At 42.3% G+C, this 24,932-nt stretch overlaps 2 protein-coding genes across 5 annotated transcripts in view; one reads left to right on the forward strand and one right to left on the reverse strand.

Annotated features, from left to right (window-relative positions):
• Window positions 1-5,680: 5,680 nt before the first annotated feature.
• Window positions 5,681-24,932, reverse strand: part of CEP162 (centrosomal protein 162) — a 75,487-nt gene continuing 56,235 nt past the window's right edge. The window contains exons 30-34 of the mRNA XM_075498297.1: window positions 18,202-18,333; window positions 10,256-10,555; window positions 10,083-10,146; window positions 9,758-9,928; window positions 5,681-5,756 (exon numbers count right to left, since the gene is read on the reverse strand). The gene's annotated coding sequence lies outside the window, so the exon portion shown is untranslated. The remainder of the gene's footprint in view (window positions 5,757-9,757; window positions 9,929-10,082; window positions 10,147-10,255; window positions 10,556-18,201; window positions 18,334-24,932) is intronic.
• MRAP2 (melanocortin 2 receptor accessory protein 2) overlaps window positions 6,144-24,932 on the forward strand; it is a 29,685-nt gene continuing 10,896 nt past the window's right edge. The window contains exons 1-8 of one of the 4 annotated variants that reach the window (XM_075498302.1): window positions 6,144-6,212; window positions 12,045-12,147; window positions 12,799-12,957; window positions 14,914-14,962; window positions 15,908-16,012; window positions 16,188-16,313; window positions 16,689-16,838; window positions 22,797-22,896. In XM_075498302.1, coding sequence (XP_075354417.1) covers window positions 16,712-16,838; window positions 22,797-22,896 — 227 coding nt within the window. In that variant the 5' untranslated portion in view covers window positions 6,144-6,212; window positions 12,045-12,147; window positions 12,799-12,957; ... (2 more) ...; window positions 16,188-16,313; window positions 16,689-16,711. The remainder of the gene's footprint in view (window positions 6,213-12,044; window positions 12,148-12,798; window positions 12,958-14,913; window positions 14,963-15,907; window positions 16,013-16,187; window positions 16,314-16,688; window positions 16,839-22,796; window positions 22,897-24,932) is intronic. The other 3 variants (XM_075498301.1, XM_075498303.1, XM_075498305.1) reach the window with 3 other exon arrangements.

Below are 24,932 nucleotides of genomic sequence, written 5' to 3' on the forward strand. Positions count from 1 at the left end.
ATAGACTACTTCTGCCTACTTCCCACCCTTGGTTTACCCTTACAGATCTACTCTGTAATGAATAAACTACCTCTCTCTCTTTTTTTGGAGCTACCAACCTTACAGCCTTATGTCTTTCTAGTATCCATCTCTGCTTTACAGGTATCAGCAACCTTTTCTTTCAAACAATTTAATAGATTAACATAAATCAAGTTAAAATCTTGTTCAAATTGTAGTTAGCTTTGAGGATGTAGCTTCTCCTTCAGACCAGAAGAAGGGCTGTGTGCATGTTAGTTTGCCTGATTATATTGGTTTATCTAGCAAAATAAATTGTCTCTCTCAGCAAACGATGCCTCACAGAAAGTATTGTAATAATTTTTTATGGTGAGTTGCGTGGTGTTTCAGGGACGCTATTTCTCAAGAGGTGCAGCCCTGGTTGATCAAGATCCTCTCTACAGCAGTGAACAAGTGATTGTGAATCTTCTAAGAGCAAACAGATTTCTGGCAGAGAGTGATACCCACTGTAGGTTACCTGCTCTCCTCCACTAAGGAGGAGCCAGCAGGAAGGAAAATACTACAAATTCTAGCCTAAACTGAAGCTTCACAACCTGCTCTAAGGGTTGAGCACAAGATGACAGCCTTTGTATAGGACCAGAGAATGAATATCTAACGTCATCTCTCTCATGTCTAAGGGAACGAGGAATTATTTTCATGTCCTGCCTTTGCGGTCTCCACCTGTCTGAGCACATGCCCATTTATCCCCCACAGGAGAGAATGCACCACTCTCAGGCCCACCTGAGCTATGACTTGAGCTACAAGAGGGAGAACATGGAGTGAACAGGGCAGTGGGTGAAGTAAAGCCTATGACAATCTAAACTTCTCTGTCAATACCTGCAAGGTATGCCAATATTAATATGCTAGGCAGGTCATCCCTGCCTAGGGAAGAACATGAATCTGCGAAAAGAGAACAGAAGAGCTGCCCTTGCTAGGAAGTCTGGGGATACTTCCAGTGGAAAGACTTCCTTTCCTCCAGCCTCAGAGCAGCCAATTCCTTACAGACAACTTCAGGGACACTTAAATTTCAGTGCAAGGGTCTGTGAGCACGTGTGAGCCTGATGGCTGAAGGCAGAACTGAACATAGGGTCCCTCCTTCCCTTTCAGTACAGAGTGCCTGGAAAGACACAACTGCCTCGGCTTCCACTGCAGAACTGCTCCTCTGCGCAGCACAGCAGAGTCTGTGCAGTAAAAGCAAATTAGGCTTACCTGTTTCTTGGTCTGTAAAATAAAGTATATGGAACCTGGAAAGAGCTATTGCTTAGGGCAGTTAGGCATACTCGTGATTTCCACCAGTTGCCGTGGCTTATCAAATACAGAGGGTGAGCACGGCTTTCTGATAAGGCTTTGAACTACATGCTGTAGCTTATCAAATTTCAGTGACGTGGAGCACATTTCTGTTTTGTTACTTACTAATGCTGGGCTTGGCAGGCACTGCAGGTTATTTTGCTAAAGTACGACAGAATCGTAATCTATAAAATAAACTAGGATGTAATGCCTGTGACTCATGACTAATTTTGTTGGAATAAAGCTGCTCCATATGCAACATAATATTTAGAAAACAATACCTGGAATTTATTGGAATGAAGTCTGCCTGTCCCTCTCTCCTTGCTTTGCATACAAGAATGAACCGCAAACCCTTGAGGGGTTTTTTTTCCGCTCTACTCCTCCCAGAAACAGAAGCTGTTCCAGGAACAAGTAAAGATGCTCCATAAATTAGGGTGAAACATGACAGATGAAAAGATTTTATTCTGTGATCAAAATACCAAGAAAAAGGGATGCTGTGCTAATGCATTAACAAAAGGACTAGACGAGAGGATCTGAACAGGCGCAGCCTAGATAGCTTGCCACAGGTGGGCAAAAGAGCATAAAGACCGGCACAGGATTAATCTAATAAACTAAAGCACAGACTACAAGTATTGTGGGCAATTTATTCTTTCTTTTCAGAAGTTAAAATTGACTGAGAGGTAACTGCAAGTGTTGGGGGGTGGGACAACTGTCCAAGAATCTGATTACTGATATTGGCTGGCTGTCAGAGCAAGCTGTTTGTTTTAACCACTGACAGTAAAAAGAGGCATGGGTTTATTCCAAGTCTAAGTATCACTTAGTATTTTTAAGGGAATTAGGGTATATCTAACAATTATAAAGCGGTTTTTAAATTAGATTACAAGTTTGGCTCATAAAAATAACTGCAAGCTACATATAATATCTGCACTGTGTTCAGATAAGAAAATTAATCACATTAAAATGCCAATAAGCACATATCAGATGGGGTCAGAGCTGGTTCAGGTTTTAAACAGCTATCAGTGGCAAGGTGGCATAGGTATAAGCTTACTTGATTTTTTTATTATTATTAAAAGGTACTTCAGAACATTCAGTTTGTAGAGAGAGAAACACAGACTGAAGGTGACGCATAAAGAAAAAAAGGATTGTATGCTAGAAATTTGTGATTCTGAAGAAGTATTAAAGGACAAAACCGTCAGTAAAGGACATAACTGCTGTTATGAAGGAGTTATGTCAGCTCTATGCCTTACTTAAAAGGGGAATCAGGATCAGTAGAGAGGTGATATTTACCTCTTGTGTGGCTGATGCTGGAATAATGCCTAAGTTCTGATCTACCTTCACTGAAAAATTGAAATGGGTTACCAAAAGGAAAAAAGGGATGCAGTGTTCAAGACTATGAACCCCATCCAAAGAATGTTAATTATAATTACGCAATTACCATAGGAATCTACTGGGAAACAACTTGCTTTTTAACATAGAAAAGGTACTAAGAGCTTCAAACTCCAACTGGAAACGAGACAGCGTTTTCAGTAGTTGAGGGTAAGAGCACTGAAAGATGCTCCAATGGAGGAAGGTGGATTCTCCTACTGCTACTGTGGGCAAGGACGGTCTCCCAGAAGCTGTTCCACTTGCACAACGTGGAGTTTCCCCATAGTTTTTCTGCAACCTCAATGTAATACTAATTCCATCTTAAAAATTATCACTTGTGAAAGTGATATGGCTACAAGATATGAACATAGTTTGTTACTCCCCCACTTTTTATAAGTGTTGTGTATATCTGTAGATTTGTGTCTAGCTTCTACTAATGTGACCGAATTAAAACCTGCACGGGTGGCTTCTGTTAAAACTTCACTCTCCATTCATGGATGTTTTAGTTTTAGCTTTTAATTTAGTTTCATGTTGTAAGGTACATAAATTATGCTTTCCCCTATAATATTATTTCTTTCAAAACAGGACAAACAGAAGAACTCAACAGAGTTTGAGAGAAAATCAAAATCAATTTTTGGTGACTTTGAACCCTGAATTTGTAAGTACATTTGTCTATAAACAGCACTGGGAAGCCAACTAGGGCAGCCTGTTTGTAGATCTGCAACCCTGAGAAGTTTTTTTGAGAGTGTAGTACAGAAAAATGGTAAATATGCTGAAGTTTGTTTCTTTATACCATTTTTATTAACATACAAATGCAACCAAACAACTTTATTCTTGTAACATAGTCCTACTTGTTGTAAGTGGTGCAGGAAAGTCCCTCTGTTGCCTTCTGTTTAAACCACCACAGATCTGGAAGAACTGCAAAGCTCTTAACTCTGTAATAATGTTCCTTTTCAAGACTGCTTTTTTTTTTCTATGTCAATTCTAAGAAAGCTACAGTGAAGAGGGTTTTTTTTCTTTGCTATTGCTTTCTAGATGGCTGCTAAACCCCAGGCAGCTACTAAGTATACATGAATCTAAAGATTTGGCAAGTGAGAAGGACTGGTGGAATGAATTTCTGCAGAATTTGTGCTTTAATTGTAAATGTGGTCTCTAGCTGTGTGTCACTAAACCCCGGGCTGATGCTGCAGCTGCTGAGCCGTAAGAGGGCAGCTGCTGCAGATGAAGCTCCATCCTCATTCTGGTCAGCTGCAATGTGAATGCCTGCACTGCCTCTCTTCTTCCCTCAGCTGAATTCCTTTGTCTTTTAAAAATTCCCACTGCTGGCTCTATTAGGAGGAAGAGACATTAATGATGTGCATGAAGAGACAGAAAATGAAATGACAGGAGGAATGGAAAAAAGATTGTGCAGCACCCTTATCTACACTTGGAGTTTGTGCACCTGCAGTTCCACATATCATCGGGAAAGAACACTACATTTCTTCCGCTGCAATCTCAGCCACATTGCTATTACTGAATAGTCATTGATTCTTCATTTTCACTAATAATAAGTGTTAGAAACGAAATTAAGAATCTTGCGAAACTGCTACAATTCTGTTTCATTAGTGTAGCTGTGGTTTGTTTCTGTTTGGCCTCTTCTGCATTTGGTATAAAAGCTCTAAAACCTTTCCTTAAAGGACAAAGCACAGGAGATGTGGTAGAAGTGGGGTATTGGCTACATGATGCTGCTTTCTTTTAGAGAGAATTTGAATGCTAATTTTTTTTTTAAGGCTAAGAAAAATGAACAAAAGCTGGAGTCATTCTGCCTTTTCAACAGCACTGGAATTAGCAGGAGACAGGTTGTTCCTGACTTCCCATTGTGCTTACTCACTTTTGTGATCATAATCATCACAATGCATAAGCGTCAGTTCTATATTTTTGAGATGAAGGTGACAGTATTGATAGCTTTTACGACTTGCTGGAGAGAGACAGCACTGTCCAAGATCAGAGTCCTGCCTGGAAAGAAATAGATGAAAAACAGTGGTTTCACAGATGCCCTTACTTGCACACAACCTGCATTCAAGTGCAAGAAGACAAATGGGTATGAACCGCATAGAGAGGCTGATGCTAAAGAGCAAGTGCCAGAGCACTAGCAAGGATCCGCTACATTTGAGCGTGGGTATTGCAGCAGGCTGGTGGCTCCGTTGGATAGGTGTGTGACATTTGTTTCCTAGTACTGAATTGAAGAATTGTCACGCCATTCATTACAGCACTTGATTGCCATGAAGATGATTAAAAGCCATGAAGATGGCAAAGGGACTGGAGCATGTGACGTATGAGAAGAGACTAAGGGAGCTGTGATTGCTTAGCCTAGAGAAGGCTCCGGGTGCTTTCACCAATGTGTATAAATAATGGATGGTGGGAATAAAGGTGGAGTGAGATTCTTCTCAGTGGTGTCCAGTGACAGGACAAGAGGCAATGGGCACAAATTGAAATAACAGTAACTTCCATTAAACATGAGAAAAGTGGTTTTTTGCAGCGAGGGTTATCAAAGACCAGGACAGGTTGCCCAGAGACGTTGTGGAGTCTCCATCCTTGGAGATACTGAAGACCCAACTGATGTCCTGACCAACATGCTCTAGTTGACCCTGCTTCAGCAGGCCTAGACGATCTCCAGATGCCCTACAAACTCTCAATGATTGTGATTTCCTGTGCTTTGATAACTGCAAGCAGCAGAATGAGCTGATTTCACATACTCTTAAATGTCTCTTTAAGGAGCTGCAGTTCATAGGGATGGAAATGGTACGAGAGACCATATAATCCCAGTAGTTTTAAGGCACTGCCCTTCACCTCCTGGCAGCTGAGACAGCACCTCTCACAACCTTCCCCGCCCCGCACTGGGAGCAGGCCTGGTGCCAGCAGGCCTGGCTGCCCAGGGCCAAGGGCCCCACTCGAGATGGCTCCCCATGCGGGGCCTCGGGCCTAACCATGTGCAAATGCGCTGGCCCCTCCACTTACAGCGGGGGCAGGCCATCCTTCTCGGCTCTCCTCACCCTTCAAAATTAACACTCCTCCTTGAGATATGTGTGCTCCTGCGAGACAAGCAACACTCGGGGGTTACTGCCAACTGCACTCTGACCCTGTCAGAAACCGTGCAGCTCCCCGCTCCCTTCCCTTCCCTTCCCTTCCCTTCCCTTCCCTTCCCTTCCCTTCCCTTCCCTTCCCTCCCCTCCCCTCCCCTCCCCTCCCCTCGCCTCGCCTCGCCTCGCCTCGCCGCCCACGGACGCGCACGCGGGCCCTGTCCCCGCCGCCGGGGCCGCCTCACGCCGCCGGCCGCTGCCCGCCCCGCAGCCCGCACCTGCGGCCGCGCGCGGCGCCGCTCCCGCCCGCGCTGCCCATTGGCCCGGGCGCGTCACGTGGCCGTGCCATGCCGCCCAAGCGGGTTGGGGCGCGGCGGCTGCTGCTGATTCATTGGCTGTGGCGCGGCGCGGTCCGGCTCGGCTCGGCTCGCCTTGCGCGCGGCGCGGCCGTTGCCGCCGCCCAGTCAGGTAGGAGGGTGGGGCGGGTGTCACCCCCCGCCGGCTTCGTCCCGCTCAGCTTCCCCTCAGTGCTGCCTCGTCCCGGGCGGCGGGGTGAGGGCGTTCCTGGGGGGCTGCGCCTTTCGCCCGGGACGGAGCGGCGCTTCGGGGGTTTTGCACCGTGCTCGGGGGCGCGGGCGGACGTGCGCGGTGCGGGTAAGCGCGGTGAGGGGACGGCGCTGCGGCGGGGGGGGTGAGGGAACGGAGGGCGGGAGGGACGGGGCGGTGCTGCCCTGCCCTGCCCTGCCCTGCCCTGCCCTGCCCTGCCCTGCCTCGTCCGCTCCGCGCCGCCCCGCCGTAGGGCCCGCTGGCGCGGCGGGTGGGTGGGTGCTCCCGGCAGGGCGGCGTGGCAAGCCCCGAGCGCGCCGTGGGGTGCCGCTGCCTCAAGTGCCTGCAGTTCAGCCTGCGTTAACAAGCGGCTGCGTGGTTTCGAAACAGAGACCTGTAGACTTTCGCAAGCCTTAAGGTCTGAAGTACTCCTCTAATTTTTATTTTATTTAAACTAATAAAAAAGCTTGAGGTGGTACTATTCGTTTGGGTGACGTGGGAAATGCCACCTGCAGTAAGCTTGTGTCACGTTTCTGAATTTGTAATGGAGTGATTCCTCCTGATGTTACGAACTCTGTGTATTCAAAACAGCTAGAAAGCACATAGCTTGCTTGGAACACATGGAAATTATTTTCAGTCCCCCAAATTATTGTGTGTTGTGTTCTGCTCTGACTGCTGAGCATTTGAATGAACTTAAATTTAATCTAGAATGTTTGCAAAAAAGAAAAAGGAAGATGAGTTTGTGGTGTGTTTTGTTGTGGTGGGTTTTTTTCCAGATGACATCTCCCTTTGTGGTTTCAGACTGAAGGGATGAATGTCTCTCCTCTGTGCAGCCTCAGATTACTTCTCCTATTCTCAGTCTTGCCCTCTTCCCTTTCCCCCATGTGCTCTTCCCTAGTCTTCTGCTGATTCTCGTACTTCTCCCCCTGCTCCTTCCTTCTCCCTTAACAGTTGTCTTCTTAGCAATCTCTTCCTCTGGTGAGCAGCCACTGTTGACAATGACTGGTATGGTAGGCAGTTCGGGTCCCTTTCCTGAGCTGTCTGCCCTTCTTTTTGCTGGAGATGATCACCTCAATGACAAGCTGGCAAAACTTCCCTCCGAACAGTATGTGTTCCTGGATATTTGCCTTGTTCGTCCTGGCATATCAACGCTGGACAGTGACTGGAAGCGTAGGCACACCATTAGTTTGCCACTTTTCCTGTGACAGGCATAGCTGGTAGAGGGATGGGACAGCGGTGGCAATGCTGTCTTAAACTGCCTTGGCAAGGCTGGTCAGGGTTTGTTTCCGAGAACATTGAGGCACTGCTATTTCCAGGTGCGTTTCCCAGCCTACTGCTCTGTTTTGGAGCTACTCCCTCTGCTCCTGTCTGTTACTCTCATTTGAGCTCCCCAGAGGCTGTATACACAGGGATGCAGATTTACATAACCACTGTGGAAATAAATAGATGTTTTGGTTTCTGCTTGGAGATAATCAGGTAATAGTCTCAAATACTGCTTGTTTTTTCCTGTCCATTTGTGGTTCCCTATTCAGGTTCCTAATCAGAGAGTCAAGATGATTTTTTTTTTTTACCACAGGAGTAAATGGCTGGAAAGATGCCAGAGGAACGGCAACTCTCTGACTGAGGACAGTCTGGCTCCATTCTTGCTGAAAATAATGAGACATTCTGGGTGTATCAATCGCAAGCAAAAATGTATAAAATAAATCAAGCTATTGCAAGAGAATACCTTTGTTTTTTGAAGGAAAAAAAATCCAGAATATTAAGAGCTAGACAAAGTCATTTACTGCCTATTGCTTTGCTGGTCATCTGTGTACACTTTGTGGTGGAAGAGGTTTTAAGGTGAAGCACAGATGATACTCTTCCAGCTTGTTCAACAGTTTACATCAAATTTCCAGTCTTGAACCAATAATACAAGCTATTACTGGCAAAATTTTAGTACAAATAAATGAAGGTTTTATTCCGCATACTCACTGCAATGGGCATTGGTCGTACTGTTTTAAGGATGTTTCCTTGGTCTCTAGTTACTTGTTTATAGCCTGGTGTAGCACAGAGACGTGGCATTAAGAATGGGAGAATTCAGATGTGTGCTTGTGAGTCGTGTACTGCTGTCTGATTTACCTGAAAAGAAATTTGTATTTGAGGCACTACAATAAATTGTTTGCTTCTTCAGCAGCACTGGAGGGAAGAATTAGATCTAAAGACAGGAAAAAAACAGTTCTAGTTTGGAAAAACCCCAAACCAGTTTGACTTTTAATAAACAGCTCCATTTCAGTGACTGACTGAAGTTCTCACTGAACCGATTAAGGCAAAATTTCTGCATCGTATTGTAGGCTAACTACAAAAGTTCAGAAAATGTTTGTCATTCAAGTGTGGAAGTTTTCAAGAAAAGCTGTATTTTTTTATTTTAGTTCTTGAGGAAACATAATACATAACTGACTTTTCAAATCAAAAAGCTCAAGCGTTACTTCATGTCTGAGAGATTATGGCTTTACGGACCCTGTGTGGGTGAGAGCATAAACCGAAGATTTTTCCACCATAGTGCAGTCAAACCAGGGCTGTGAGACACCCAAGTATGGGAGTAGCTCTGAACAAATGGTCTATCGTACCTGGGTTTTTTTTCATCTCTGTCAGTTTATCTTCTGCTGGCTTCAGCGTAGACTGGGAACAAAATTATTTCTATGGGGAGAACCACTGAGAAGTGAAGAGGTGCTATGAAAGGTGTGCTGTGGCCTGTACTTCACACCAGATGGACATTATGTGAAGACTAGAGTCTTATTTTTGTAATGGGAGAGGGGAATGGTACTCAGCTTCCGCTCTGTTTGTCAGCCTCAGCGCTTTGGTGTTTTTTTCACTGATGCAAAGCCAAAACAGAGCTATGAAATGAGGCCTGAACGCACTCATCCATTTTCTTGGCTGTGCAACCATATGAATGTCTGCTCCACATTTAAACCCAGGGGCCGGCACATTGTGATGGGGCAGCTGCAGGTTTGGTGAGGGTGGCCTCTACAGCAGCAGCACCTCTGCTGCTTGGCACAGGGCATCTTCAGGCCCAGGTTACTGACACAAAGGGAGCCCGGGTAATTTCAGCTGTTAATCAGTGTCGAGTTTCCCAGAAGCAATTACACAAGAGCAGTTCCTTCTTTCAGCCTTGCCCCTATTACAAATGGTCAGTTTAGGTGTGGTTATTTGAAATACTCCCTGGTGCCTCTGTTCTTGGATTCAGTTGTTCTTTTGGCTATGCTGAGGACTATACTTCCAGTGTTTCTTCATGACTTGCAGACTAGCCAATATGAGTAAATCTAGTCTAGTAACCCTATGCATAGGGTTACATGCATTGACATAAATCCTCTTCACAGAGATAAATATTTTTCCTTTTAAATTTAATGTCCTCTTTTAGTTGAGGCTGCTTTTAAAAATAGGTTCTTACTTTATAACACACATAGAAGGTATTTTAAAACAACTCTTACAGCTAGCTCATCTTCTGATGGAGCCATTCCTGTTGACCTGCGGTGGGCAGATCAGTAAGAGTGCGGAGGGGGAGGAGCTTTCCTTTCTCTCTACTCAGAATAAAGCATCAGATTGACAGACTTCAGGGTTAGCAAGGAAACCAAAACATCCCAATCTCAGTGCTGAGCTTTCTGTAGGAATAAAGCTAAGAAAGAGACACATTTAATAAAATAAAAAAATAAGACTACTTTGCCAAGCCAGAAAAATTCAGGAAGATAGTGCAGCCCAAAAGCAGAGGCATTCAGGGCAGGCCAGTTGCAAACTTGCTCTATGGTTTACTCTTACCTTGTTAATGGATGTGCCAGAGCTCTTTCACTTGAGGGTTTTCTATAACATCAGCCTGGGACCTCTGAAAGGTTGAAGGTTAAAAAATTTGTAGTGTGAAAGGTTAAAATTGGCAGTATTATAAACAGCTGAGGGAAAGACAGCCTTTCTTTTGGAGTGTTGAATGTACTTACCTGTACCATTGATGTCAGCATTTGTAATGTAGTGGACTGAAAGGTCTCTCTGTACCTTAGTGCTTACTGATAGGCTTTCTTCGAGTCTGGTTGGTCTTGAGGGAACTTGCGTTTTGAAGCTGGCATATGTGCACATCTGAGAGGAGGTTGACTTTTAGTGGGGAGAGGAAGATGGGCTCAGCAATACCCAGAGATCTCTTCTGACCGCAGCCTTGCTGCATCTGCAGCCACGTCTGTGAGCCTGCTGCCCTCCAGGAATAGGTTCAGTGGAGGTTCAGCTGGGGCATGTCTGGGAAAAGACTGTTGAAAGGATAATCGTCCCTCTTTAAAACATGCTCAGAAATTTAAACCTGTTATTCATCTGAGGTTTTATCTGTTTGTTTTCTCTTTAGAAAAATAGACTTTTCTTTGCTTAAAAGGAGGGTTTAGTCTTGTTTTCTACTGTGACTATAATAACTGTCAAGTTTGTGGGGGTTTTTTTGTGTGTAGAGATGTATTTTTTGGGTGGAAGGGTGAATTCTTGTAATATATCAGTTTTTGCCATCTTGAATGTCAAAATGAAATGTTTTCTGAGCTCAACTGAAGCTCAACTTCATATGTTGAAGCTGGATGATGGATTGATTGTGTAATTCTGCCCTAGCTGCAGGAAGTAAATGGAATTATGGCTAACATCTCTTTGTTATTTGTAGATAATGCTGTCTCTTCAGACTATATATTCTGGCTGTAATTTTTAAGGCTTTCGGTACTGGAGTTAAGCTAAGCTATTTGCTTCAGTGTGTTTTGGGAGCAAGTCCCAATAGCTTTATGCTAACTGTTCCATGCCCCTTTACTATCAGTGCAGGACTGAAACGTTTTAAGAGCAGAAGAAATACATAGCTTCTGTGATGCCACATTAGGTATAATTCAGCTGTCTTCTCAGACAAGGTTTGAGTAAGCTTATATAATGTTTGCTCTATCTGTTTTCAAATCCATATAGTTGTCTGTGAACTCATAGCACAGTATGATTTCATATTAGTTTCTGCTTTACTTCCAGATGGCCCCCACTCAGTTGAACTACTAAGTGGGCATTAATGCTTGCATATATCATTATTATATCTTAGGAAAATATTTGGCAAACTGTTTTAGTCTTTTATTTGTTAAATTTTACTTTGAAGTCATAAAGTCATCGCTTTTAAGTACAAACAGTAGCTATACCATTAGCATGCAAATCGTATATGATGGTGTGGAGACCTCCTTTTTACACTGCAGCACACACGGCGCAAGACGTTAAGCATTAGTACATGAAAAATATGACATTTTCATGAGAATTTATATGCGTGGTGTATAAGCAGTTTATTTTTGGAATCTAGTTTACATTGCACAGTTATAAGGATAATAAAATGTATGTTATATGATGTGTAATAGAGTGGTATGAGGCACAGATGTCTAACTTCATAATTTCTCATCCTTAGTTCCCAGGCTAAGCAGTGACTAATCCAGAATTTTTTTCTTACCATTGTTATAAAGTCCTTTTGCGATGCATCCAACATAATTCTTGCTATTTTAGTGCAATAGCTCATGCATATGATGCTGTTGGTGAGCATCAGTCATGAACATAATCAATGTTAACAGTGGTACTTCCTTTTCTCTCCAAGAAAAGTCCCAGGTGTTATGCACTCACAGTTAGCATGTATGATTGTTTTGTTTTTTTTTTTTTCTTAATTGCACAGTCAGTTTTCAGTTATCTTTCTATTTTTCTTGCTAAATTTCACTTGTTTAGTATAGCTTGCTTTCCTCTCTTTTATTGCAGGCAGGAAGATTGGGTATTCCCCTGAAAAGACCACAAGTTTGATCTCAAATCCTGCACATCTACAATCTTCAGAATTAGCAAGGAGCAAGGACTGTTTGGTTAAGTATTTCCTCCAGACTCCTTTCTCATCAGTGGTTGAGAGTAGCACAGCTTGTTCGAAGCAGTAGCCATGTAGTAGGGTTGTAGGAAGATGGGGTCAGTATTACCTTTCAGCTCCTGCAGTGCAGAGTAAATAAGTTTGTGCTTGCTTTCCTTGTTGACTTTTTTCCCTCTGACCTCACCTTTTAGTCCTTGGGATGGAGTAGAAAGGAATGTGGTGGTGGGTGATTCTCTTCTTCCCCCATGCAGAATATTGTTGCTGATATGGGGATTTGGGGGGTATGGAAACAGCCCAAGTTGTTAACTTCTCATAGCTAACAACTTCTGGGTTAATTGTACTGCCTAGCTGATGGAGCTGATGCATCAGGGTGTAGTGCTAAGCTTCCTCAGGCTAGAACTTCTCACAGTTTGAAATGTTGCTACTTTTTTTTCCTGCCTGGCTTTTGGGATCTTCACAGTGTGCAAGGGGCCAAGAGTTTGCTCATTTATTCTATGAAGACTGTAAAGTGCTTAGATGTAAGTAAGAAAGATGAATGGAAGTATGTGGAAAACAAATTTACCAAGTTGCTTGTGTCTACCACACTGGTAGTTTCTCTTGCTCCAGAAATGAACAGTACATTGACCAGTCCATGTGGATTTATTCTTGTGCATGCAGGTCAGGTTCAGAGGTGGTGGTTGCTGGTTACATACAAGGCTGGTTCCAGATGTACACAAAACCAGATTTGCCTTTGTGGCCCCAGTGATGGTGTAAGCCATGAAGCTGTGCTTCAGATATGGTGCGTGTCCAGTTTTGCCTTTACAGTGAGTCTGAAAGGTAAGTGGCTGTAAGCATTGTGCAATGTGCTGATGATGTCCAGATTGAAGCAAACAGTCTAACTGCAGCAGTGTTTGATGCCCCGCTGCTGCAGTTCCAAGATGTGGATTTTGTGCAAATATAGCCCAACAGTCAAACAGGCTTGCTTGGGTACCACTGGCAGGCAAGCTGTGACCTTACAAACTTTCACACAGGTTACAAATGAGTTCTCATGAAGGTATGATTCAGCTCCACGAGTTGCAGTTGTGTCTCCATGGGGACTGTCTGTGTACCCGTTGACATCCTTTATCTGCAGAGACCAACCCAGTGCTCTAGAAGAAGGCCATGAGCACTTGCCCTTTTTAGTTTCCAGGAGACTGAGCTACCTGAATCTCCTGGCTAGCAGCACTGAACACAACCCTGCTTTGGGGTTTCTAGAGTGATGAAAGTGAAGCTTTTTGTTGCTCACATACTTTTGTTGCTCATATACAAAGGCTGTCTGCATCCATACACATCAAAATCAACAGAGGGGCTTTCATATTTGCTGTAAACAACTCCTGTGCCCCTCAAAAAAACCCTCAGCAAGGTCAGTTAGAGGAGCTCCCTGTCATGCCTCAGAGCTGTGGGATGAATCACTGCTGTCCCCTCCTGGCACAAAGACTGCTTGAGTGCATCTCCTGGAGGAATTCCTTCCCAGAAGCACCCGCAGTCCCTCCATGACCTGCTGCAGCCTGGCAGATGCAAGTGACAGGCTGCTAGCATGCCAACTCACCCTGCTTTGCTCTTCTTTGGGAGATGCAGGGTCTTAATGTTCACTACTTTTGCTGTGCCGGTCCTTGTTCCACCATACTAAGCTGGCTTTTTAAGTAGAAAAGGTTTGCTTTAACGTGTTTCAGGCTGACGTTTTGGAGGCATTTGGACAGACAAAGCTTACAAGTGAGCTGCAAGCTAGTTGGGGACAATGTTTATGCTTAGCTGTACTGGATCATTTAGAGGCATATTTTATATTTCCCACAAATCCTGAGGCAGAGGTTTAGCCTGGGAGCTGGTGACCCAGGTTTCAGTTAGCACCTCTCCCTCTGATAGTGGCTTGTCTACAATAGAAGTAAGTCTAGAAACGCTTGTAGAAATGGTGAAACACTGGAGCTTCTAGTCCTAACCTAAGACTAAAACAGGACAGATTCTTTGTGTCCTAGAAGTGGCTATTCTCCCCATAAATCATAAATGGACACTAGTGACTAGATCGGGAGAGAGATCTGCATGTGGCCCAATTAATCCAATCTGCCTGCGCTTGAGGTGGAAGAAGAAACATTTTTTGGACAGTTCATATGCCCTGTTCTGCAGTTTTTGCCTGCAGATTACTGTTCAGCTCTTATTGTAAGACTAAAAGCAAGGAGGTGACAATGAACATTGGTGATGCCATATGAGAAATATTTAAATGAAAGACTTCTCTAGAAGGCTATAAAAGAGAAAAGCAGTTCTTAAACAGCAATGTGCTAATAACATTTGGCAAGAGACACATCATCAACACATTGAGGAGAAGGGGAAAAAGATGGTCGGAACCCTGTACAGCACCATGTAGTCTCTTAGGGCTCAGTCACAAAATTAAACACAAAGTCTTGTAAGAGACAACTGACAGAGCTGAGATGGGAGCAAACTAGGACAAGAATCTTAGGTTATTCTCTGTGCTGTTTGCTTCTCCCAAAAGGCAGCAGTTACCTTAGCTGATTGAAAACAAGAAAAACTCTGCCTAAAGCTTAATTAGACATTCTTTCTTTGATTCCAGGAAATAAGAAGGCTTTCTAGTCTCTGGGAAAGTGAAGGAGGAACTATACCGTTAACACAGTCACTTAAAGTTGCATTTGCCTCTTTCTGTCATGTTATTTAAGGGTTGGAAGTAGAGGATGGGAAACATCCTCAGCCATGAACTGGATTGCCCATTACAGCCATCTTTTTTCTTCCTCTTCTATGCTTCAGGCTCTTTATTCTCACTGGGACCTTTCTGGGTGGCTAAAGGAGAGTGAAGGTAATGTGAAGCTTCTTGTTCTGACCCAAGCAAATGGGGTTGGTCACTTTTCTTCCCGCTCCCCCCTGCCCCCTTCCTGTTGGCAAATTGCTCATTGTGAAAGCTAAGTTGATTTGAGTTGAGAAATAGAGCCATTTCTTGTTTTAAAGGATTTATCACTTGCTAGTCAAGTCAAAACACATACAAAACTTTGTGTTTAAGGTTCTGAACATTGTAACTGGGTATGAAGTTTGCTTTTTAAGGCATACCTCACTATTTAAAATTGTTTTGAGACATTCCTGCTAGCACTTACTCATGGTAAAATAGTTGCAGAAAGAACTTTTTTACAAATTTGAAAAGCTGTTCGTATTCCCTGGGTGAATTCATATTCCTCATTTTGTGCTGGATTCCTGTTCTTTATGTATGGCCCTCCTAGCACTTGAACAATGTGCTTTACCTGCACAGCCTTAGTCAATCTAATTATCCTTAGGAAGGACTGAAGGCTCAGTTATTTTGAGTGACATGGCTATTTAGGGCCCTCCTTTTCAATAAATTTTTATCTGGATTTGAATTTGTGCTCTGAGAAGTTTCATTGTCCACAGAACAACTAATTGCAAGAGTTTTATGAACTGTGTGAAGTCTTCACCCTGCTGGGTTTTAACTGAATGCAAAATTACCCAAAGCTCAATTTGCTTTTACAAAAAGTATTTTGTAATATGTTTCAAGTTGGATGTGCTGCCTCCAGCTGCTGCAGCAGGTGTTTTGCGCAGAGATGTGCTCTCTTTTGGTATGCATGAAACTGTCTTAATATTCTGAAAAAGTTACTCTGCAAAATGTACATCCCTAGTGCAGTGTTGTGGTAATGACAGAAATAGCTATCAAGACAATTTAATGATGCTTAATGTTGCACTGCAGTTTTTGTTAATCTGGGGGGGAAATCACTCCTGCTTTATTTTCCTTCCGTAGTGGCATATTGAAGCTGTTTATTAGCACAGAGAAATTTAGGTTGGAAGGGACCTCTGGTGGTCATCTGGTCCAACCTCCTGCTCAAAGCATGTTGAACTAGATCAGGTAAATTTTTCCTTGTATCTAATTTAAATTTTCCATTTCCCAATTTGTGTCCATTGCTTCTTGTCCTCTTGAGTGCACCTCTGAGAAGAGTCTGGCTCTGTCATCTCTCCACCCTCTGACAGTAATTGTAACTGTAGACAGCACTAAGGTCTCTCCGGAGCCTTCTCTTCTGCAGGCTGAACAAATCCAGGCTGCACTTTGTATGAATGATACAACCCTTTGAGCCTGGAGGTCCAGCCATTTCTCTATCCAGATTTTTATGGCAGCTTTCACCCTGAGCTGCTGAGGCTGGTGGTCTTTGGTGTGTACTGTTTTTGAGCTATGAAAGCTATATTCAATCTGAGGAGCTGGGGTTTGATACCTTTGTGCACTTACAGGCATCTATGTGGAAGTGAACATAGATTCTCTTCTTTCCATTGAAGAGAAGCTCTGTGTTGATGAGTGGTTGGCCAGCAAAGACTGGGGAAGGAATGGGAGGGAATGTGATGGCCTTGTCTGATGGGGCAGTGATACTGGATTTTAAAGGAACAGGTGAGAAAGAGCTTTTGTAAATGTGAGTGGCTCTTCTTGGGAACACCAGCGAGATAGAGATCCCATAAATAAGAAAGGATGCTGTATAAAATCAAAAGATGCACTAGAAGTATGTAGTCTTTATTAATGCATTTCGTATCCACAGGTATATATTTGTTGAGGTGTAAGATGTCTGCCCTGAGGCTGATTTCTAACAGAACCTCCCAGCAGGCCTTGTCTAACTCTGATTACACCTGGGAGTACGAGTACTATGAGTATGGACCAGTGTCGTTTGAAGGCCTGAAGGCTCATAAATGTAAGTTCAGTAGAGATACACTTTATTGCAGCCAAGCTTGCCCATCTTAATGTTCCTACTCTTCATTTGTAACTGGTTATTGTACAAAAATATCTCTCTCCTAATTTTTTTTGATTCTCAGCAGAGTTATTACTCTGTTTATTAGATTATTATAATTGGTTTTGATTCTGTATCTTTATTGACTGCATTTCTTGTGCATAAGAGAACCATGGATTTCTTGGCTGTGGTAGAAATTTGTCAATACTGAGGAATATCAGAGGATCAGGAACAGTTTATAACAGCAAATACAGCCACTGCTGCTTCTGGTTACTAGTTGGTATGATCCATTCTGCTCTGTTCTTGTTGCTGTTAATGCTAAAAGGGCAGTGGTGGGCAACCTTACTGCTTTTGTTTTTCTTCATAGAAAATAAATTTAAGGCTATGAAAGATTTAAAACAAAATAGGAAATTTCTCTCTCTTTCTGAAGAAACTTTTATCTTTGGGACTTCGCAGGAAGAGTGTGCCAAATTCAGCATTTTGCTAATACTGGAGTTGTTTTACAGTAGGTAACAAGTGGAGGACAGGGACCAGAGAGATGAAAACTATGGGTAGGAATTGAGAGGAAATTTAGCTAGTACAAGCTAGTACGGCTGGACCAACATTTATCTGAAGTCTAGGCAATGGCTTTGACTTTATGAAATTTCTTTTTTTGGAGGATGGGGGGAGAGGAGATGGGTGTGGGTAAAAAAAAAAAAGTAACAGAGACTAACTCAGAATTACTGGATGTGTTTTGTAAGTACTTTGGCAAAGAGAAGCAAATAATTTTGTTTCTTTGTTTCTAAGCTGGATACACTGTGAGAGGGTTTCAGCACCAGTCTTCAAAGTCTTGGGGAAGGGTCTCCATCCAGTGCTGGAGCACTGGTCCAGGGTGGGATACCTACTTTCTGCCTCATTCATCATGATGAAGATTCAGACTGGGAAAAAGGAGTGCTTGCAGTGGCAATCAGTAGCCCAGAATGGCTGACCTCTTGGCTCTGCACAGTCAGGGAGTTTTGGGGAGACTCTGTAAGGGTCAGAAGAAACTTCTTGAAGTTCTTAATAACTTTTAAAAGAACTAGAGCAGAAGTTGCTTTTTAGCCTGAATTGTACTTTACCTTTTTTTTTTCCCAAAGTCTGCTGATTAGTGTCTGTATCTTTACAAATGTCAAGTACTTGAAAAATGTAGGTTAGCTTTTATCGTGTTTTGAATTTATATTCCAGTCTTCCACTTAATCAGAGCCCAAACCTGATTACAAAGATTAGCTGCAGTGTTACGTACATGCCGCCTTCTTAGCTCGGTGTATCAAAAAGTGTGACAGGAGAAAAAAGTAAAAATGATAGTTACCTCTGGACTGCGGAAGGTATAGCGGCAAAACGGATCTTGGATTGCCATCAAAGTGATTGCCACGCTAAGTGTGGCAGCTCAGCTTTGCTGTCTGGCTGTGCTGTTTGTAGAGCAAGAGGGTTCTGGACAACTCTTAAGAGAATGGGACAGAAGAAACAGCTGCTTTTCAGGTAGAGCTTGATGTACTTATGAAAGAGAGAGATTAATAGTAGTATTGAATCGGTGACCTAGGAAGTCCCTTCTGGGTCCCCCCCCCCCTTTTTTTTAACTGATTGATTGGAGTTGGTTCTGTTTACTCTGGTGTTAGAGCATGCATTCTCAGAGGGCTGAGTTTAACCTAGTAAAGGAACATTCTGTGTTATGTATGGCATGATATTTCTTGCATAGTACGTTCTTGGTATGTTTCTTGTTCTAGCTATTTCCAGCTGCGTTGAGACTGTTGAGGAATGTGGAGGCAATGTGGTCAGATATTTAACTTCACTGAAATCCTAACCTGAGGAGGAAGGAGGAGAGATTACACTGGGGTTGTCTTAGGAGGGAGACTTTGAATATTGACAAATCCTCACTTTTTGATTTATTGGCTTTTTTTTGGCCATGTAAGAAATTTTAACTCTCATAGGCTTTGGCACAGCTGCCAGTAGGCTTAGTTTCAGCCTCTGCTAACAAAGATAAATTTTGTAGAGGCAGGTGTCACAAATGGTGAGGTTGGGGTTTTGTAGACATATTACCACTTGGAAATACTCTGTCTCCTTCAGGTGTGCTATTGTAACTTTTGTAGTAATGGTGGAATTCAAATCCATAATATAAACTGAGGTGAAAGCAATGAGAGAGGCTGCTTCAGTGATCTGGCTTACAATGTAAAGTTAACATGGTGCTGTTGGCTCATATATATGTTGTACGGTTGTACTGCGAGCTGTAATGAAGCCAGGGGGATAAATGGCCTGACCAGTTGGTGGGGAGGTGTGTGGTGCAGGGAGAAAATGTCAGTGGTACCACTCCATTTAGAAAACACCAGCTTATCCAGTCTAAGTACTGAAAATTGGAAGTGGCTGAGTAGGGCACTTCTTACTGCGCTGCTCTAAGAGCAGGAAGCACCTTTATGGTGGGACAGGGTTTGAATGCTGTTGGATATATGAATGTGAATGCAACCAAGTCCAGAAAAGAGTCTAAAAGGAAATAAACCAGCAAAACTGGAGAAGGGGTGTTAATGAATGCCTGTAACTTACGTTGGAGAACTTAAAGGGGAGTGGACTCTGGTTTTGGTGATGCAGGCTGGCAGTGACAGTTGGCCAGCTGTAAAACATCACTGGCTCTTCTTAAAATTAGAAGTGTGTGATTTTTTTTTTTTAAATTTATTTATTTATGATACACAAGGTATTTCACCCAACATGAGAGGGCACTGTTTTGAACCATAATAAGGTAAGATGAATTCCACAAGAGAGAGTTGGAGGACACTTTTGCATGAATGTTGATTTAATTAATTGTAGGCAAGTGGAGGTTCCTAATAATTTAATGCATATACAAATGAATTCAGAAGCCTATTTTCTGAAAGCAGAGAAAAATTTATGCAAAGTGACCTGTGAAGAAAAAATATTCACAAAACAATCTAATACACAAAAATACATTTCTTAAAAAAAAAAAAGTGGAGATGGGGAGATGAGGTGTTCAAGTGCCACAGAGACTTTTCAAATATACAACTGCAAAAAAAAAAAAAAAGAAAAAAACCCCTGTTTTACAAGCAAAAAGTATGTTCTGCCTGAGGAGAAATGACGGCAGGAACTAGAAATCAGAAAATCTAGAAAAGTAGGCACCTGATGTTTGTAAATAAAAATTTTGCAAGTAAATAGACAAAGATAGCCAGGAGATATCTGTGACTGGCAAAGATACGAACAAAAACCTTTATTGTGCCTTTGGATCAGAAGAAACCTCAGTAATGTTAGAGAGAGGTAAAATAGGTAGGAATGATCAGGGGGGTCGAACTGCTGCCAGGATGTTACAAGTCTGTGTTAGGAAGGAAAGGAAGGCTGATATTGCGACTTGGGAAAGTCATGGGATACTTTCCCAATCTATTCGTAACTTGGGACAGTGTTATAAATGTAGTCCTACATACCATATTTTTGAATAAATGTTTTGTTATGTACTGTTTATTTTGAATAAATGCTTAAAAGTTAGGTTTGGATAATTTGCACTTAAATGAGTGAGACCTAAATGAAATGCTGAAGAGAACTCAGGCCACCTGCTTTAATTTTAAACAAATCCAAAGAATGTAATTGATACAGCAGAGGGTTGGAAGTGTGTCAGGAGCCACAATAAAGCAAGGAATATGTGGCTTTAGGCTCAGTAAACTTAGGAGTTCTGTTGGGGGGGAACAACAAACAAACCACAAGACAGGCTTTTTATTCATGAATTACAGGAGCACACAATGCTGGCAGGTGTGATTCTTGTGGGGAGTAGTAGTTTATTGGAATCTTGATTTTTTTTTTTTTTTTTTTTCCTTTATCTTTAGTTTTTGCCTTTAGTTTTTTAGTTGATGGGTTAAGTTTTGCAGCTTCATCAATATAAACTATATGCATATTTTTAAGACATCTTACTTGATCAGACTTTGTTTTGGTTATCAATGCAGTTGCATATCATTGAAGCATGTCTGACTAATTGATAGATAATAGTAGCTGTAAATGGTTAAGTGGTGAATTTTTTAATGGGAGTATTTCTTTTGAGATGAAATTTTCAGGCACTACAAAGTCCGGTAGGATGGTAGATAATCATGAGCTATAGTGTATTACCAAACACAAGATGCATCTTGAACCACTGAATACAGGCGATATTTATAGAATGATACTGAAAATAATTTAGGGCTTAATGCATGGAGTTACAGAAATAAACTCATACCAGTGTGCTTTAAGCAAAAAGGAGTATTACAAACTCTCCCTGCCCCCCCATCGTGGAAACTATATTTGAACCACCCTCTAGTTATTTTACAAAGGGTGTTGAGAGGGGGAGATGTGGCAAAGGAGAGATGGAATAAACCTTGCAGTGAGAGACTTGAAACTTAACCTCCTTAGCTTACCAGAAAAAGAGATTAAGAAGTGACTTGATTGTGATAAAGTATTTTCACAGGGAGAAAATCTCAAGTTGCAGCAGGCACTTTTTGACTTTGCAGAGAAAGAGCAAATGGTTTGAATTGATTTCCAGCTTCCAGATCTGCCTTTTAATGTGAAAGATATTTCACAGTGGGAGTGTGATTAACTGTTGGGGTCAAGCTTCAGGCAGGGTAGCTGATTCCTTGCTTTCTGGTGTCTTTAGTGCTGCAGGAGATTCAACATGCTGGCTGAAGTTCTGTGCTGTGCCTGCTGCACTGGGTCAGACAGATCATCATGTAGCTTTACAGCCACCAAGGATCTTTGAGGTTCAGTAGTAGCTGTGTAATGAGAGGTTGAGGGTAGATCGGATACCTGTCCTGACCAAGACTTCCCTCTTGCATGTTTGAATGTTACTTTTTTGAACTCTTACAGTGGAAGTTTTGAGTATTTGCATAAACAAAAAATAACTACCTGAAATGACAGGTGAAAAAGCACCTGTATACTGTGGGTCCTAGACCAGGTCATATTTTGGGTTAGTGCTCTGCAGCTTTGGGCCATGCTCATTAATTGATTGTTGTCGGGAAGTATGTTTGTCCCACTTCTACCTCTCTTAATCTCAAAGCTTCCAGGAACTTGATTCCTTCAGCAGCAATTTGGAGTCGTAAGTGGGCATAGATTTGTTTTAAGTAGGACTGACGATTTATTTATGGGTCCATTTGCTATAAATGAGAACAGTAGGTACATTTTAGGCACACAGGCAAAAAGCCATGCTTTTCCCAATTCCTTCTATATTTAGCTATTGCATTAGTGTTTTCCTTGTAATTAACTGGCGGTTTGACTTTTTTGTCCAAATCCATTTGGCTCTTCTGACATTGTATTGCAGTTTTCTGTATGCAAGTTGGAAGCCCAAATTAAAAATTACTCAAAAATGTCTTGTATACGTTGGTTATTGTTATTTGTTGAGGTAGCAAATAGTTTTATTTGTGGTTCTGTTTATTTCAGAACCCTCTATCTTACCACTGAAAGAAAGCTAGATCTTCCTAAACCTTATTGTGTCAAAGAAATCCATCAAAACCCAGAAACCTAATGGTCTCAGGCAGAAACAATTTAAAGTAGTGGGAGTTCAGTTCTACAGGGATAGAGGTTTTTGCTGAAAATCAAATAATCCTCTCTTCTGAGTTCTAGCACTGAAGTTGTTTCCAAAGCAATGCTTGCACATGAGCCAGGCATCACAAAGGGAGCTGCTCCTATTTTACTAACCAAGAGAATTCAGTGTCTTCCCTCTTTCACCTTGTTTTTGGTTTGTCCAGACATCAGTAAAATTCAGGCTAGAAATGAGAGCTTTAGGGGTGGCTTTCTGTTTAAAAATAAAGATGTATCTGATTGTCCTTCCTCTTTGCCATCCAGGAATAAGATGCAAAGTCTTTTGGGTTTTGCAGTCATGCTGCATGTGGAAGGGAACTTTCTGCAAGTGCAGGTGAAATATTGATCATCTTGTTTTCTCTTCTTCACCAGATTCCATTGTGATTGGATTTTGGGTTGGTCTTGCGGTTTTTGTCATCTTCATGTTTTTTGTCCTGACCCTGCTGACGAAGACAGGAGCACCACATCAAGAGTGAGTCTGAAAACTGGAATAACAAATTCAGCTTGCTAAGTGGTGTGTCTGTTCTTTTGCAGCACCCAAACAAGTAGCAACAGTGCTGACGTTGCACTGGCTCAGCACCATCTTGTTCTGCTCCGTTCTTATGAAAGGGTGCCATCTATTATTGTTTCAAATAATCTTTGTTCCAAGCACTTCTAGGAGACCAGTTCTGTAGAATTATCATTAATGTGTTCCCTATTTAGCAAATAGTCAGTAGGCATGCAGTAAGAAGGGAACAGCTGCATGTATGCATTTTCATGCTGAAATGAAGTTGGTGGGTAGGGTGCCAAACAGGTGGCTTTAGATTACTGTTTTGCAAATGAATGGGGTCATTCTAGGTAGGCACAGGTTATGATGGAGTAGAACAGAGAAATGTGAATATTGACAAGAGTATATACAAATAAAATGCAGTGCAGATGTTAAATTAAGGAAGTTGAAGTCTGGAGGGTTTCCACGTGTTTGTGTGTTCAAGTCCAAAAGGTTGATATTGGTAGCATTTACAAAATCTTCCCTTAACCCTGTAGCTCCCCTAGTGTCAGAGTGTCTTAGTTTCTGTTGAGAATTCCAGTAGATGCTGAAGTACAGATCAGCCCATGTGTGTTTAACACCAGAGTGTCCTGAAAGTTACAAACTAATCTTTTTTTTTTTTCTTGTTCTTTCCAGCTGATAAGTATGTGCAGATGATGCCTTGCCTCAACCATTTATCTGCATTTGCACAGCACACAAGCTGTCAGTGCCCCTTCCTCTGAGAAAGTCTGAACCCACATCTCCTCTCAGGCTTGTGTGCCATAAAGTAGAAACAAAAAGCCTCTCTGGAGAGTGAGATTACTTGCAGGCAGGTAGCAATGATGAGAAGCTGATTGTGAAAGGCAATTGTTGGTGCTTATCACTTCCTAAAGCAGCCCGCCTATCCTCTGCCTTCCAAAAGCCCTTTGCTCTTTAGTCATATGTAGACTGGCTCTGAGACTTCATGTAATAGCACATCTCTAGAGGCAGAGTCATATTAGGGAGGACATACATATATTGTGAGCCTCTTCTGTGCTCCTAAACTTTTGCTTCTGTGAGAAGGAAATAGAGGCAGAAGAGTTCAGCTTCCCAGAACTGACTTGCTGAATTTCATGGCTTATATTTTTGCCTCCCTTACAGACTGTCATAAAGTAGCCAGATCCTGCTCCCAAATATATTTAAAGTCCTTGTAAGTGTTGCTGTGCTGCTGCTTTTCCCTGGAGATCCTGTTTCTTAGCTGAGCATCTGAGTCTGTATCCCATGTGAATAATATGAGAGGGGAAGAAGTGATGAAGTCAAATATACAACAAAGAGAATTTAATATAGATATTTGTCAAAAGTTTGTACACTTGTAAAAATGTACTTTCGGGTAGCGGAGGGCTGCTTGATATCTCCCACTGTGTTTCTGCTTTCTTCATCAATTTTCTTGGAACAGGCTGCCTAGAGAGTTTGTGAAACCTCCATCAGATAACCTGATCTGAATGCAGAGTTGGCCTTGCCTTCATCAGGGCATTAGGTTAGGGACCTCCGGAGGTCCCTTCCAACCTAAATCTTAATATGATTTCTCTTCAGTTGCTGAAGAGAGTCCAATCATTTCCTTCCTGTATTTGTTTTAAATTTCCTTGCAGCTTTGGGAGCCATGTGCTTGAATGCTTGCCCACTTATTATGTATGCTGAGTTGGCACCTTTAAAAAATTTGAGCACTATTTTTTTGAGATTTGGCAACCCCCTGTGTATGGTACTGGAAACAGAACATCCAGGAATATGGGCAGTGAATACTGTTGTTTCCTCTTATTTTTGATACATGTATATAAAAACTGGAGAACATAAATACCTATCTGTAAAACCAGTGCAGACTGTGGTTTTAGTTTGCCTGCATCTTTTGTCTTCATACCTGACTGGATTCTTCATGACTCATCGTTTCATTAGTGGGCTGTCTTGCAGCCCTCCTTTAGAAATAGATGTTAATGGGGTTCTTAGGTCTTGGGAGAAAGCTAGTCTGA

This window comes from Mycteria americana, chromosome 3 (assembly GCF_035582795.1).
Source record: "Mycteria americana isolate JAX WOST 10 ecotype Jacksonville Zoo and Gardens chromosome 3, USCA_MyAme_1.0, whole genome shotgun sequence".
In the NCBI taxonomy this organism is placed as follows: Eukaryota; Metazoa; Chordata; class Aves; order Ciconiiformes; family Ciconiidae; genus Mycteria; species Mycteria americana.